The sequence below is a fragment of the Homalodisca vitripennis genome, chromosome 4 (assembly GCF_021130785.1).
Source record: "Homalodisca vitripennis isolate AUS2020 chromosome 4, UT_GWSS_2.1, whole genome shotgun sequence".
In the NCBI taxonomy this organism is placed as follows: Eukaryota; Metazoa; Arthropoda; class Insecta; order Hemiptera; family Cicadellidae; genus Homalodisca; species Homalodisca vitripennis.
This window is the reverse complement of record NC_060210.1, coordinates 181,308,317-181,323,145: the sequence shown is the minus strand read 5'-3', so window position 1 is coordinate 181,323,145 and position 14,829 is coordinate 181,308,317. Positions and strand designations below refer to the sequence as shown.

Sequence of the window (14,829 nt, the reverse complement as noted above, 5' to 3'; positions counted from 1 at the left end):
TTTTGAAAAATACAGAATTGAAAACTTTGTTGTTTTCCTTGAATGCAGCTAAAGAGTTTAAGAAGTATAATTTATTTTTCAACTTATGTTGTCTCCACGGATTAAGAATAATTGTAAATTATACTGTAACTCACAACATAACAGAATACTTTTTATACAAATTCTGGATAAATAAAGTTTTAAAAAAGATAATATTTCTTAGAATTAAAAATATTGTATAATTGATCTGTATAGTCTTATTAGTTAGTTTGCAAAGCCTTATTTTTATTTATTATACGTAATCTTATAAAGTTGATGCATCTCTAACCTAACTCTGTATTGTCTTCTTCTCTCCACCCAGAAGTATAGCAAAAGCTTGAGTAACATTTTTTCAGAACTCTTCAACAACAATATAAATTTGGTATAATATTATAATTACTAAGGAGCAAAATATTAGGCGATATTATATTATAATTTTTTTCCAATTTCATTTTATTCTTAAAACATATTTTTCTTTGTTTTCAGTGATGAGGAAGATAAGGAGGGTGTGAAAGCAGAAGCGGACGACACAGCATCTCACCGTTCCACCCCTCCCCTCTACACCTCCGCCCACATTCGAGGTAACTGCCTTTCCTTTATAATGGGATTTTTCAGAATGAAAATCAGAACATTCTTTATTCAATACAGGAATATGTTACATATGTTTGATTATCATTATTAAATAGATTTTAAAATAATTTTTTTTTCACTTTCTCATAAAAATAATTTAAATACTACTTTTGTTATCAGTAATCTTACTGATAAGAATCCAGTATCAGTGTTGTACTATAGTGGACAGGTAGCAAGTTAACTATTAAAGAGTACATATTTCATTCTACAATGACATTGACTAACGGTGAATGTTACTAATAATGCAGGGTTATGTGCCCGTGCAGGTCTTATTGTAAAGCACAGGAATTGTTTAATGATACATTTCTAGAGAGAAATCCAGTGTACCATACAACAGTTATAAAAACTGTTCAAAATGTTAAATTAAAAATCAGTGTAGAACCCATTTGAATTGTGAAAGAGAAAAAATAAATTGACGATATACATAATTTTAAAATTGTACAGATTTTTGTAGAATATCCACATTTTTCTCTAAGAAAAATTAAGAATAGTTCTCTATGAGAAATGGTTTTAAATTATGGTTGATTTGTAATTGGGACTAGATAGCATGAGATACATTATAGGTACAAAACGTTTTCATGGATAATAGTTTCTAATTCCTACAAAGTTCAGTTATTGCAAGAACTAAAGATGATGTCAATTGAATTTTGTGAACTCATAATAAACAAGTGTGACAGATCATGATTTTAAGTCATTAGATTTTTAGACAAAACCTGTTTTGTTCTTAATGAATATGTAGACTTTCACTTCTTGAGATTTTGGGTACGTGAAAATCCTCACTAGGTGGTGGTGAGGGCTGGCACTTTTGCACAGTAAATAATAGGCCTCCTCTTTATTGATAACACATTGTACTCTAAGATTTGTTTTAATAAGAATTTAGTTATATTTTAAAGGAATGGTGAATTTTGAATCGGTCCAAAATCATTGTTTAATATTTTATCTTATACATAACCAAACATAAAGATAAAATATTAAACAATGATTTTGGACCGATTCAAAATTCATTATCCTTTAAAATATAACTAAATTCTTTTTTGACCAAAACTTTTATACATATACTAATATTTATTTTATTTTACTTTTAACCATATAAATTTTGTATTGAGTTTTACTCAGCTGATATTTGTTTTAAATTGTTGATTCACACCTGATGATGGCATCTTCGATGTCAAAAGGCCTTGTGATAAATACAGAAATTATTGGAGAATTGTGAGTTTTCTTTAATAAACTAATAGAAAAAAAATGTGTTAGATGTTGCCATTAGTGTATTGCTGTGGATGGGTTGAAATTTTGATATGATGTTAGTATAATTATTTTAACTAGGAAAGATTTATTAGATTTAACGTGTTTAAGAAGGGTTTTATTTGTACCATGAGATTTTTTTGTAGTAATTAATGAAATCAGTATTTTATTTCAACGCCTTTATCTTTTGGCGATCATTTGTAGTTAAACACTCTCACAGAAAACTTTATGAAAACTTTTAGAGGAACACTCAAAGTACTTCTGAACAAGAATATTTTATTGTATAATAGTTATTCACAAAATTATTAAAATTGTTTTTATTTTTCAGGAAATATGAACACTTTGGGACAATTAGTGGTTGTGAACCCCCACGATCCCTTCAGCTATGGGGAACACCAGCCAACAGTGACAGTGTGTAAAGTTGCTGGGCCCAATGCTGCCGATACTCCTGACACACTTGAGTTCCTACACAACCCTGGACCCTTCATCAGGTATCCGATTATATAAATACAGTAATCAATAATATAATGATATAAATTAAAAGGAATGACAATGGTATTTTGTAGATGGTCTTAACCCTTTGACTGCCGTGAGCCACTATAGTGGCTCGCTGTATGCGGTACCTTAAGCTATAGTGGCTCGCCGTATGCGGTACCTTGAGCGCTGCCACTATAGTGGCTCTGTGAACTTTACGTCTTTGTCCTTATAGTTTAAACATAATATATATAAAATATATTTAAATATACTTATATCAACTTTGAATTGTATTGCTCTGCTTCATTTCTACTATAAAATATTGATATTTACTTGTTTCTATAGTTACAAGTGTATCTTCATCCTACAGCGGAATTTTTTGAATTTTACTTAAATTACATTATTTTATGCAACTTCTGTGGAATATATTTGTAACTTTTAGTATATGCTCAAAACAATACATACTTTTAGGTTAAAAAAACGTTATTTGAACCCAAGTTACTTATTCAGTGTGTTTTTGGACCTCAAACTTAAGATTTTTTATTTTTTTATTTTTTTAATTACGACAGGCATACATACTACTAAACAAATGTAAAAAAAATAATAAAACTGTAATTTATTTCATCAACTGAAAGTACATCTCTTCCCCTCAAAAACAAAACCAAAACTAAAAGGCTAGCTCAAAATTTACGAAAGTTATGTAATTTAATATGTGACCATGCAAAAACGGGTGATTTTGCCTTGGCGGTATTGGATCCGTGCGGTGCTCAAACGTCTGGCGGTCTAGCGAACGACGGCGCGCGGGAGCGGCAGCGCACAAAGGGTTAACTAGCATTGAATTAAATTTGCTAGTGATAACAAATGTCCAATACTCAGATATTAACATTACAAAAACAAAATACTTTTATATACTCTAATAGGAGGAAATGTTTTGTCCATCTACTTTTGATCAAATAGAGACATTGAAGAGGAAAGCATAAATAAGAGCTCTTAATGATTGTAGTGGATTGTGATTATTCGTACTCACTTTTGAAACATATCAACAGTTTTAATAGTCCTTTCTATGTAGAACAAATAAAGTTCCAATTAGGTTTTACCTCTTAGTAGAATTTTAAACCTTTTAAGATCTGCGGGTGGGTGATCTATTACTCTCAAGCTAGTGGTATGTTAAAGGTGAATAACGTATCTATCAAAAATATAAACAAAATTTGGATTTGAGTGTTGATGGAGAAGATTCAAGAATCAAATCTCGAATGTGCTGAGAGTTGCCGTGTTAATTTTCAAATTCCATTTTAATCTATTCATTTTCCTCACTTTTTGTTACTCATAAACTGTTTGATATTAAGTCCATAGAAATACCTCTGTGATAAATTAAATAACAATACAGTTATTTTGTTAACTATGATTCTTGATTTCAACACCATAGTATAATACAACCAATCCAGATATTTTGTCATTTTTAAAGTCCACTATTTAATTAAATTCAATAGAAAATTTATATATATATATATATATATGCTTTGTTTTACTATATGTACTGTCCTGAATATAATGATTTGTTATATGTTACAGTGGAGTAACTCACAAGAACACTGTTCTCCAATATCTGAAGAAACAGTGTAGTCAGTATACTCACTCATCTGAAAAACTCCTTTATGATTTAATACGGCTTGTTATAAAACTGAATGGTGTAAGTAATTCTGTTCTAATTATAATCACTGTAAATTTTAAGTTCAGATTTTATATTTGATGCAAGTTAAGTTAAAAAATAAGATTAGCTTGCTCTTAGTTAAACTGTATTTTCTTCATTGAAAAGGGAGTATAAATTTAAAATTTACACTTCAAAGAAATAACATTTTTAAGTTACTAATAATTTGTTCCACAACATAAAGGTAAATAATTTGTTCCTCAACATAAAGGGACTTAAAGGGAACAGCATAAAAAGTATAATTGCAAAAAGTTCACAATATAATTTTTATCACAGACTGTTTTTATTTTTTTCAGGAGTTGCAAGAAAGGTCAACTTTTCTTTTTCCGATTTCCTGAATACTTGTATTTAATATTTAACAATTTTTATTAATAAAAATGGAAATTAAATATTTACCTGTAAAATATTATTAACAAGTTCAATACAAGACTTGAAAGGGCCTTCTTAAAATTGTTTCACTTTCCGTTCATCTGCCATTCTGTACGATAACTCTTGATAGAAAGGTCCTAAAGACTTAAAACTTGGTCCTTATTATTGTTTAGAACGAATTAAAATTATTAAAATGAATCATGGAACAGTAATTATCAGTTCATTATATTGTGCTATATTATTATTAGCCCATTGGTTCATGTTTAACATTAATTATTTATTAGTAGACTATTGTAATTGTTTGAACTATGCCTAGTTGTTTGTTTGCTTCTGCTCCTTCATTCATACTTTATCAATTTGCACCATACTACGCTATGCTGCGTAATAGTTAATGCTATGCTGCGCAATTTAGTTAATGCTATGCCACACCATGTCTCATTTACGCACATCATGCTACTGTAACCAAGAAGTATCAGTATTGATGTTCCTTATTTTGCTGGTTATTTTTCATAAATTGGTATTGAGAATTAACCCATCCCTAAAATATATATTGATTTGGACTAATGATATGAAATTAGATATGATATGCTTACTTGTATTTTTGTATTGCAGAGTTTGATATATGTAAAAGAAAATTTAGAACAATTTGACTTAAGAAGCTCAATACATACTCATTATACAAGAAACCAAGACTCAATCAACCAAAAACATGCTAGGCTAGCTAAAACCCATAATAGTTATCTGTATGTAGGCATAAAGCTCTTTAACAAGTTACCATTAGAAGTTAGGGAAATTTCATGTAATAATTTTAAAATAGCTGTGTCTAAATGGTTGAAGCAAAATGCATTCTATTCTATCGAAGAAATATATCTTTACAATATAAGTAATAAGATTTTCACGTAGTTCATGCATGTATGCTCAGCATTAAGGATATAACTGTGCCATGTAGGCTATGTTAAGGTTTGTGTATGTGTTTGTATTTGTATATTGTATATTATATATGTTTTAAGGACATATTTTAAACTCTATGACTTTGTCAATGCATTGTTGTGTGGGATGGCAATAAAAATATTCTTGATTCTTGAAATAAAATTTCTGATAATATTCAAACATTGAAAAGTTTTCTTTGTAAAATGATTCTGCCCAATTACTCAAGAAAAGAAATACCTTTCCTGTTTCTTGTTTTTTCAGGATCTGACTATCCCTGTTTTATTTTTGAGTCTGTCAAATGGCCTGAACAGAGTTGCACTATTGTATGGTTTTGAAAAAGACTTTGACCTGAATTAAAATCAGAGGAAAAACAAAACACAATGTAGCCGTAGCAGGATTGTTTTATGTCAAAAATATATTTGCCAAGAAATTTTAAGTGAACAGTGTTTTTATTGTCAGAACAGTTGTAGCTTTTTAATTGTTCAAAAAAGGTAAGTTTTTCAGAAAACATTGTTCATTGTTTACATTTAATGTCACAACATTTAAAACGAATGTTGTGGAATCCCCTGGTAAAGATGACACTAAATGGGGCAGTACGTCCAGGAATAATGAATAAACTAAACTTTGTATTTTTTCATAATATCAAGTGAAGTCCTGTACAACATTTATATCAAAATGTTTATCCCTTGGCAGTGAATTTAACCTGTGAAGAGAGATATGATGTTGCAGGTAGTTGATATGACTGACGTTGCTGACTTGTTGATGGAGAGTTACCGAAGCAGCAGCAATGAAGAGGAAGACTTCCCGGACACAACGCCAATTGTTGAAGGGTCACCTCCATTGTCTCCCCATCAAATCACCTCTAAGTTCAGACAGCTGCTGTTGGAGGGAAACAAAACTGAAGCCCTAGGTATTTCTCTCTTTTATGTCATGCATAATATCGATTAATTTTTTTCAATTGTTTATTTGTTGAATTTTAGAATAATTCAGATCGTATGTTAGTTGTGATAATTTATGTTATTTACAAATTGTACTATCTCACCATAGTTCCTTTACACTCCACTGTATATGATTTGATTTGTGCCTGACACATTCTTACTGTATCACAACAATGTGGTCTGGCAGTTCACTTATCTTTATTGTAATTTAAACCCTTGGTATGCTGTACGTTGGCTACATGTTTAGTTTAAAGGACTTCCTCAAATACACAGTATCGTTATATCATGATAAATTAGTTATAAACATTATAAGACTGAAACTTACAAGTTTAACTATGGAGAATATGATTTTTAAGTTATTTGTTATTTTCTGTATATAGTCCTAGATGGCAATCATTCAGTCCTTATGGGTATTTGGATACAAAAGAAGTAGAAGTATTAAGTTTATGCTGGTTTACAAAAATGTGAACTGTTTTCTTCAAGTGTTTATTTATAAGAAAGAAAAGCCAATCCAGTTTTAAACTTTCCTTTGTTCTTTTTAGAATGGGCAATGAAAAACAAAGACTGGGGACACGCTTTATTTTTGGCATCAAAAATGGATTCGAGAACTCACAACAATGTGATGCTTCGGTTTGCGAATGGACTCCCCAACAATGACCCCCTGCAGACATTGTATCAGCTGATGTCAGGCAGGGAGCCCCAAGCAGCCACAGTGAGTTTCTTCCACAACTACAATATAGAGTTCATTTTAGCCTTAATGTTTGTTATGTTTCATTCTGAGTGAGAAATATATTTGGTATGTTAAGATAGAATCAGTGGATCTAATTTTTAAAATTTCACATATTCAATTCAAAAATGTTGCGTGTGTGGTTTATGGAATGTTTGTTTTAGATTCTAAATCTCATGGTCCTTACTCAATCTCTTAAGTACAGATTTGAGCATTGCTGTGAGACACATAAATGAGTCATTATCATTTATAAAGCTATGTATGAATGATAGACAGTAATATTTTATGATTCTTTGAAAATATGCATGTACTCTTCTTAAAATAAATATGCTTGCCACCAAGCACTTTTTTACACCTGCCAGTCAAAGGGTTAATAATGTAAAAATAAAAATTAATATTTAACAACACAAACATCGCCAATATCCTGTTGGGTGATGAGCTCATATTTTATTTAAGTTCACTATCAACTATTTGGAGATATACTGGATTAATAATTATATATATATTAAACTGTATAAAATTGCATAAAGAAATGTTTCATGTTAAAATTCCTAAGTAATTTAAAAATACAAATAAATGTGAACTAACACCTTTACTGCAGGTGTATACTGATTGACACTAATTACTCTTAACCGTTCAGTACGCCACAATAGGGTGTATATCACAGTCACATGAATAAAATAAGTTCTTTTTACACTTAATGTTTTAATTCATATTAAATGATTTAACACTTTGTACCCTGGGCCCTTAATACATGTTTCGGCATGGCTCCCTGGGGGTTTTATGATGCTTTTAAAAAATTCTGTGTTATTACAGTAATTATGTTATAAACTCATACTATATATCTTTTTAAAGATAGAGATACATACTTTTTTAAATGTATACAAATATAAAGTTTATTTTTAAAATAAAATTATTACATAATATTGAATGTTATGTAAAAAATACAAAAAAAGTTTTTGCTGCATAGCTTGTTAGTTCAGGTAGTTCGCCTTAGTGTGGTAATTTTTAAAGCACAATGGTCTGAATCAAATACAGGATCTGGCACATTTTCGTTTAGATCGTTCATAAAATCAATATTTGGTTCCAGGTGTGTATCAAAATCATCGTCACTCAAAATCATCGACTTGGAGTCAAACAAACAAAAGATTGCGAATTGCATCACTTTTGATTTCATCACCCATATTATTTAAACTCGAAAATAATAAGTAAAGAATATAACAGAAAATCAACGGAAAGTTGAAAAGAAAGAACAAAGCGAGTGTAAATACGAAACAAAACACACGGATAACCTCACATTGCTTGCATTTGCCTTTACTTCATTCAGTAAGAAACTAAAGTTCTGATTATTTACAAACAGTTAAATTCCCATTTTTTTTTTTTTTTTTTTTTTTTTTTTTTTCCTTCTGAGGGAAGAGGACACTTTGTCCCCACACTTAGTCCTAAAAGGACCTTTGCGCCTCCCTTACTTTATTTTGTGCCCTCAAAAACCGAGGCTTTTGCAAAAACCAATCAGATTTAAGGGCTCCTGTTCTCTGATGTCCTTGGGGCTGAGGAGATATGCTCCCAAGTATCTTTTCCTAGTCTCTACGATGGCAGGACAATCCAACCAAATGTGCTCTGCTGACTCCTCCTCTTCTCCACAGAGTCTACATTCGCTGCTCCGACTAAGGCCTACCTTCAAAAGGTGCTTCCTTAGAGGGCCATGTCCTGTCAACATTCCTAATATCAGTCTTATATCCTCCTTATTCTGGTCTAGGAGAGCTGTCCACCCTGTTGCATAAGGAGAGATAAACATTTTGGATATTCTTAAACCCGAGGCTCTGCTCCAATTCTTGTATCTTGTCCTCTTTTCCCAATCTTTAACCAGAGCTTTAATGCTGGAGAAGGATAGTCCACAACCTGGCTCAGGCCCCACCAATGTGGATTCTGCTCCCTTTTTGGCGAGGATGTCCGCTTTTTCGTTCCCATGAATTCCTTCATGACCCGACACCCATCCAAGTGTTACTCTGTTATTTGTTGCTAGCTCTGCTAGAGCATTCCTGCATTCCCAGACCGCTTTCGAATCAATCGAACAGGTATCCAGTGCCTTCAGTGCAGCCTGACTATCAGAGAGTATTAGGTATGATAATCCTTTTGTCCCCAACTGTGTGAGTCTTCTAGAACATGAATCTATTGCCATGACCTCCGCCTGAAAAACTGAGGCATGTCTTCCTAGGGGCACAGCCATGTCAACTCCAGGTCCATGTATTCCATATCCTGCCCTAGAGTCTAGGAGTGAACCATTGGTGTAAAACTTCAGGACTCCTTTTTTAGGGTAGGCCTCCCTTTTAATCCATTCCTCCCTACTTCCGATAGAGACCGTGTATGGTTTTTCAAAGGAGTATAAATTCACATTTAGAATACATTATAATAATATTTGTTTCAGTATTTGTCGGCAAGATTTGTAGAAAACTTAGTAAGATATCACTAAGACTCACGACAACACACAACGTGAAACACTACAAAGCAAACTGACAGTACCGACGATCAGCCGCGGCGCCTATGATCAGCTGTCTAGACTCGCTTGTGACGAAAAATATATGTATTTCATTACTAAAACGTGACCCAGGGATCTCAAAACCAACAAATACGAACTTAGACAACCAATCAAATCAAATCAAATCAAAAATTCTTTATTTGTAATTTCATGGAGAAATACAATGGCGTCATGGTAGTAAAGTAATATTTTATATACAAAAGTGGTTTTTAATTGTACAAATTTTGATGTTGTTGTTTTAAGTCAGTGAATTCTTTGATCGAGTAAAAAGACCACTCCAGGAGCCATTCTTGAAGTTTCCTCTTAAAATGTTTTTGTCTGGAGATCTTCTTCAGGTAGTCAGGAAGGCAGTTAAACAATTTTGGTCCCATGTAGCTTGGCTTCTCTTCATATAGGCTGAGACGGTGGTTCGGCAAAATGAAATTGTTTCCATGCCTGGTGTTGTAATAATGGAGCTGTCCAGTTCTTGTTAGATTTTGATTAGTAGTGTAAAGAATAACTTCCTGGATGTAGAGGGATACTGATGTTAGTATCTTTAGTTCTTTAAATGTACTTCTGCAGGAGTCAAGTGGATTGAGGTTGGCTAAGATCCTAATCGCTTGTTTTTGAATTACCAGGATACGTTGCACATTTTTTGCTGAGGAGTTGCCCCAGACTGGCACATGAACATAATCAAAATGTTTGAATCCAAAAATAAGATGACTGAGCTAAATAATACAATTAAATAACCTTCCACATAAAATGTGCCTCAATCGAAACTAATGAAAGAACAGTTACGAAACAAATTCCATGCATGAAACAAATAAATCTTTTTGTAATATAGAAGATAAATCATCGTAGAAAAGACTATACTATGTTTATCACAAAAGATTTAAGTGATCTTTGCTTTTATTTAGTAATTTTTAATCTAATTTTTTTTATATTTAATACGGTTTGTTAATATTTGCTTCAAAAAATCATGTCATTTTTTTAAAGCAACTAAATAATCAGTAATCTTAGTTTTTAGCTTACACAGCTGGTGCTGTGACTATCTTCTAAGTTTTGAGCTTAACATCTCTTGAAGACCTAGAGTGAAGCTGAAATATCACAAGATAGTAATTGTGCTACTTTTAACAACATTTTAACATGATGTGAATAAGTAATCTTAAAAAAATTAATAGTACTTACTTTCTGGCGGGTAGCTTCAGTTTTGAATTCAATTTTAATAAAAATAGTGGATATTAAATTTTTTTTATTATACCAACATAATACCATAAACTGAGGAATGGATGTTTGCAGTGTGCAGCAGATAAGAAGTGGGGTGATTGGCGACCTCATCTGGCTATGATGCTTAGCAACCGAACTGCTAACGTAGAACTGGATAGGAAAGCCATTCTTACTTTAGGAGATTCACTAGGTAAGTTACGAGTTATTCATAGTGTAAAACTGAATAAGTATAAAATTCTCTTTATTTCAGTAAATTTTTTAAGGATTATTTTTAGGTTTTAACCCATTAGCCTCTCAATATTCTTGCACCCAACCTCCTTATATAAATGCATTAAATATAAAAAATGCAAGGGTTTAGTAAAACTCTCACAAAACATATTTTATTGCTATTTGGTTGACTGAGCCATTGTTTTTAGCTAATGAAACACATTATAATATACTGTAATTCATAAGCACTAAATTGTATAAGATTTTTTAAATTTCGAGAATAATTTTTAAAAATTTTATTTTTTTTGTAAATTTTGAAAGCAAGAAATTATTTTTAGTGCAAAACACAGTTATAATCTATTAATTAATTTTATAGGAAATTTAATTATTTAAGTGGAAAATTTTATTTCATTGACTGTCTATTTTTTTTCAAATTTTACATAGATTTTTGTAAAATACGACATTTATGTTCCTTACACAAATCCTAGCAAACACAAAAAAAGCACAAGGGTATAGTATTATACCTTGATTCACATTCTTTTTCTGTGGTTAATATATATTTGTATCTATAGTATATGTTCTTTTGTTTAGTTTTAATACGTAAACTTTATTATTTGAGCCCATACTAATGTTTAAACAAATATTTAATAACGTATGTCGTCATTATGGTACCGTCTCGTGACGGCCGACGTGGTATCAAAACGCTGACCACACTTATATTTTTATGGAATTAATACATATTTATATGTATAGTACATGTTCTTTAGTTTAATGTTAATATATAAACTTTATTATTTGAGTCCATACTATTGCTTAAAAAAATATTTAATAAGGTATGTCATCACAGTACCGTCTCGTGATCATTGTGTTTTGTACCGCGTCGGCTGTCACGATACAGTAATGTGATAAGTGGTTAATGGGTTAAGTACGTTTTCAAACAAAATCATCGGTGATTAACAAAATCAAACCTCAGATCGTTAGAAATACTGATAAATGAATTGTTGATGGATGGTAAATTCCCTGAACACTGGAATAAAAGCATAGTGATCCCTTTTCCCAAGGTGACCAGACTCACTAGAACACAGCAGCTAAGACCGATTACAATTCTTCCTGCCATGTCAAAAATACTTAGAAAGATCGCTATCTTGCAGTTATGCAATCTGGCTTCAGAAAAAAATATATTAGAGGAACAGCACTATTGAATTTGGTTCTATTAACCATGAGATGCTGATTTTCAAGTTAAAATTTTATGGATAAGACTGCTGCCTGATTTCAAATTTACTTGAAAGTTTGAGTGCAGGTCACAAAACTGAGGAGTGAGAAATCAGGGCTGGTTGAACGAATGTGGTGTTCCACAAGGCGTTTGTTTGGGGCTCACATTGTTCAACCTTTACACATCTGATCATCCTGGTTCTGCGCAGTTCTGCACTGTTTATCAGTATGCTGATGATTGCCAATTGAACTTGTTATATGAGCCTAGCTTAATGCATCATGCAATTGATGCCATCAACTCTGATCTGCTTAACATTCCCAAATGGTCCGAGTGCAATGGTCTCAGACTCAATATGAGCAATTGCACTGTCTTGCATACTGCTCCACAAGAATTAGTGCAGACATTCAATGAAACCTCTGTGCAGGTTACGCTTGGCGAAAAAATACTATCAGTCACTGACAACATGAAGACTCTTAGAGTCATGTTGGACAGAGGTGTTTTGGAATAGTTCAGAACTCTAAGCTTGTGCAGATTTAGAGTTCTACTTGCGGAATCTACTAGGCTGCAGGTGTCATACAATCACTGGTACTGGTGGTATTTAAATAACCTGCTATCCTGCATACTAGAGAGAGAGAAAGGGGGGGGTGAGAGGGGGGGAGGGAGGAGAGAGAGGGAGAGGGAGAGTGCGCACAGGGTCACATTTTGGATGACTGCTGCCCATGCAACGGACAAGGGACGCTCTACCGACTGGTCATTCCATGTCATGTGATGTCAGATTATATTGCTTTGTCATGGCCAATGGTCAGCACCCGCCTGGTTCTACGCCATCATGTATCGTGCAGTGCAGCTCAGCTTATCAAGTATTAAATAGAGAATATGAATACAAACCTAATTCATCCATGAAATTTAATCTTATACTAATTAAACTTAGTTGTAAATATTATACATCTGTTATTAATTGTTTGTATATACTTTTTAAGAATCTGTAGTCAGAGTTTTGTCATAAGTGAAATGTCTAATAGCAGCACTATAATTTAGTTTAGTTGTTGGTACAATTTGTGTATGAATGGGTGAAGTGTTTTGTTTGTAGTCCTATCTGTTCCTGTAATAAAATCATGTCTGTTAATAATTTTATTTCTTTTTTAATCTATTTATATAATTTTCCAGTGCAATATGTATCCTCTAAAAATGGTTTCAAATATGTTGTTTTCTAATTTGTTGATTTCCTAATTCAGTATTCACTTTAAAGGGCTTCTTAAAACTTTATTAAAACCTCTATATGATGAATGTCTTAGAGTTAACCTGTATTTTAAGAAACATTTAAACTGTGGACCCTACATATCCAGAAACTACTCAAAGTAGGTTGACAGTAAAATGCAAATATGATTTGGAGGGAGCAATGTAAAATACTTAAGCAATATAAAATGTCTTCTTTGGATTGTCTTCAACAGCTTGTACACTCTAAACTTCAATTTCAGTTTAAAAGAATTTTTAAAGTTTAACTTATTTTATCCACCAATACCAATAGCACATTTTACAGAAAAATGGTGTCTGTGAAAAAGTAAAGTGCCAGTGACATTGACAGAATTAATGTGAATAAATTGGAATCTAATATCATAAGATTATAGCAGATAGTACATCTGGAATTCAATGATTTATAATCTTTTTTGTTTATTTTAGGTGCAAGAGGTAGATTGTTTGCATCTCACTTTTGTTATTTAACGGCCCAACTGGAGTTTTCCAACTATTCAGACCGGCACGCCAAACTGGTGCTATTAGGTGCTTCTCCAGATAGACCGTTATCACAGTTCGCTACGTGCCGAGCTATCATGCTCACTCTGTGCTATGAGTACGCCAAGCAGCTAAGCAACAAGGAATGGTGCATCCCGACCCTGCGGCCATACAAATTCCTGCTGGCCTGTCGATTATGGGATCATGGTAACCTGCAGGCTGCCCTAGCATACCTGGAGGCTCTAGCACAGGATATGGTACAATTGCCTGGGAGAGATGATAAGGCGCTTGCCCAGCTGGTTGTTGACATGGCAGATAAATTGAAGTGTGCTGACAGCACACTCTCATTCTCGTCTGACCCCTCAAGTGATCCGGACTGGCTTGCCAAGCTCAAGATCCATGTCGAGGAAGCTAATGTGAGTACAGTTCCAAATTTGAAAACTACATGGATAAAATTTATAATTAGTATTGAGTATTATAACCCTCCAACAATTTGTGATAACTTCACTTTTTACTAGGTACAACTGATACAAATTGTGGCAATAGCTATCACTAAAAATAACTTGTTTTTTTACCACCACACCAAATGTTACACAAATAGGAATCTCGTGAGTTATTCTTCACGTTTAGCTGTCTTTGATTTTGTCTAGTAATCAGATGCCAGTTTAAGATGTTTTTCACAGTTTTTATTTCAAGTAAACCATCTTTGCAGTATTCATTGTTGTGCGAAACAAAGACATATTTTACTGAACACAATTAATTAGTCTTAGATCAGAATCCTTTCCATTATATTTGCATAAATTATATATAATCTATAATATCCTATATAAGTAAGATCTTCAATAAAAGATAAATAAAAACTCAGTGTTCCATGAACATCTATTTATATTCCTGAAA

General features: G+C 32.5%; 1 protein-coding gene across 11 annotated transcripts in view; it reads left to right on the top strand.

Annotated features, from left to right (window-relative positions):
* The window catches only part of LOC124360721 (protein transport protein Sec16B), a 130,264-nt gene that overhangs the window by 52,585 nt on the left and 62,850 nt on the right, over positions 1 to 14,829 (top strand). For all 11 annotated transcript variants that reach the window (XR_006922270.1, XR_006922271.1, XR_006922272.1 and 8 more), the window contains 7 exons: positions 505 to 599; positions 2,219 to 2,381; positions 3,937 to 4,054; positions 6,101 to 6,281; positions 6,852 to 7,021; positions 10,854 to 10,971; positions 13,882 to 14,348. Coding sequence is in view for 8 of the 11 variants with exons in the window: in XM_046814560.1 (XP_046670516.1) it covers positions 505 to 599; positions 2,219 to 2,381; positions 3,937 to 4,054; positions 6,101 to 6,281; positions 6,852 to 7,021; positions 10,854 to 10,971; positions 13,882 to 14,348 (1,312 nt within the window). In the remaining 3 variants the exon portion in view is untranslated. The remainder of the gene's footprint in view (positions 1 to 504; positions 600 to 2,218; positions 2,382 to 3,936; positions 4,055 to 6,100; positions 6,282 to 6,851; positions 7,022 to 10,853; positions 10,972 to 13,881; positions 14,349 to 14,829) is intronic.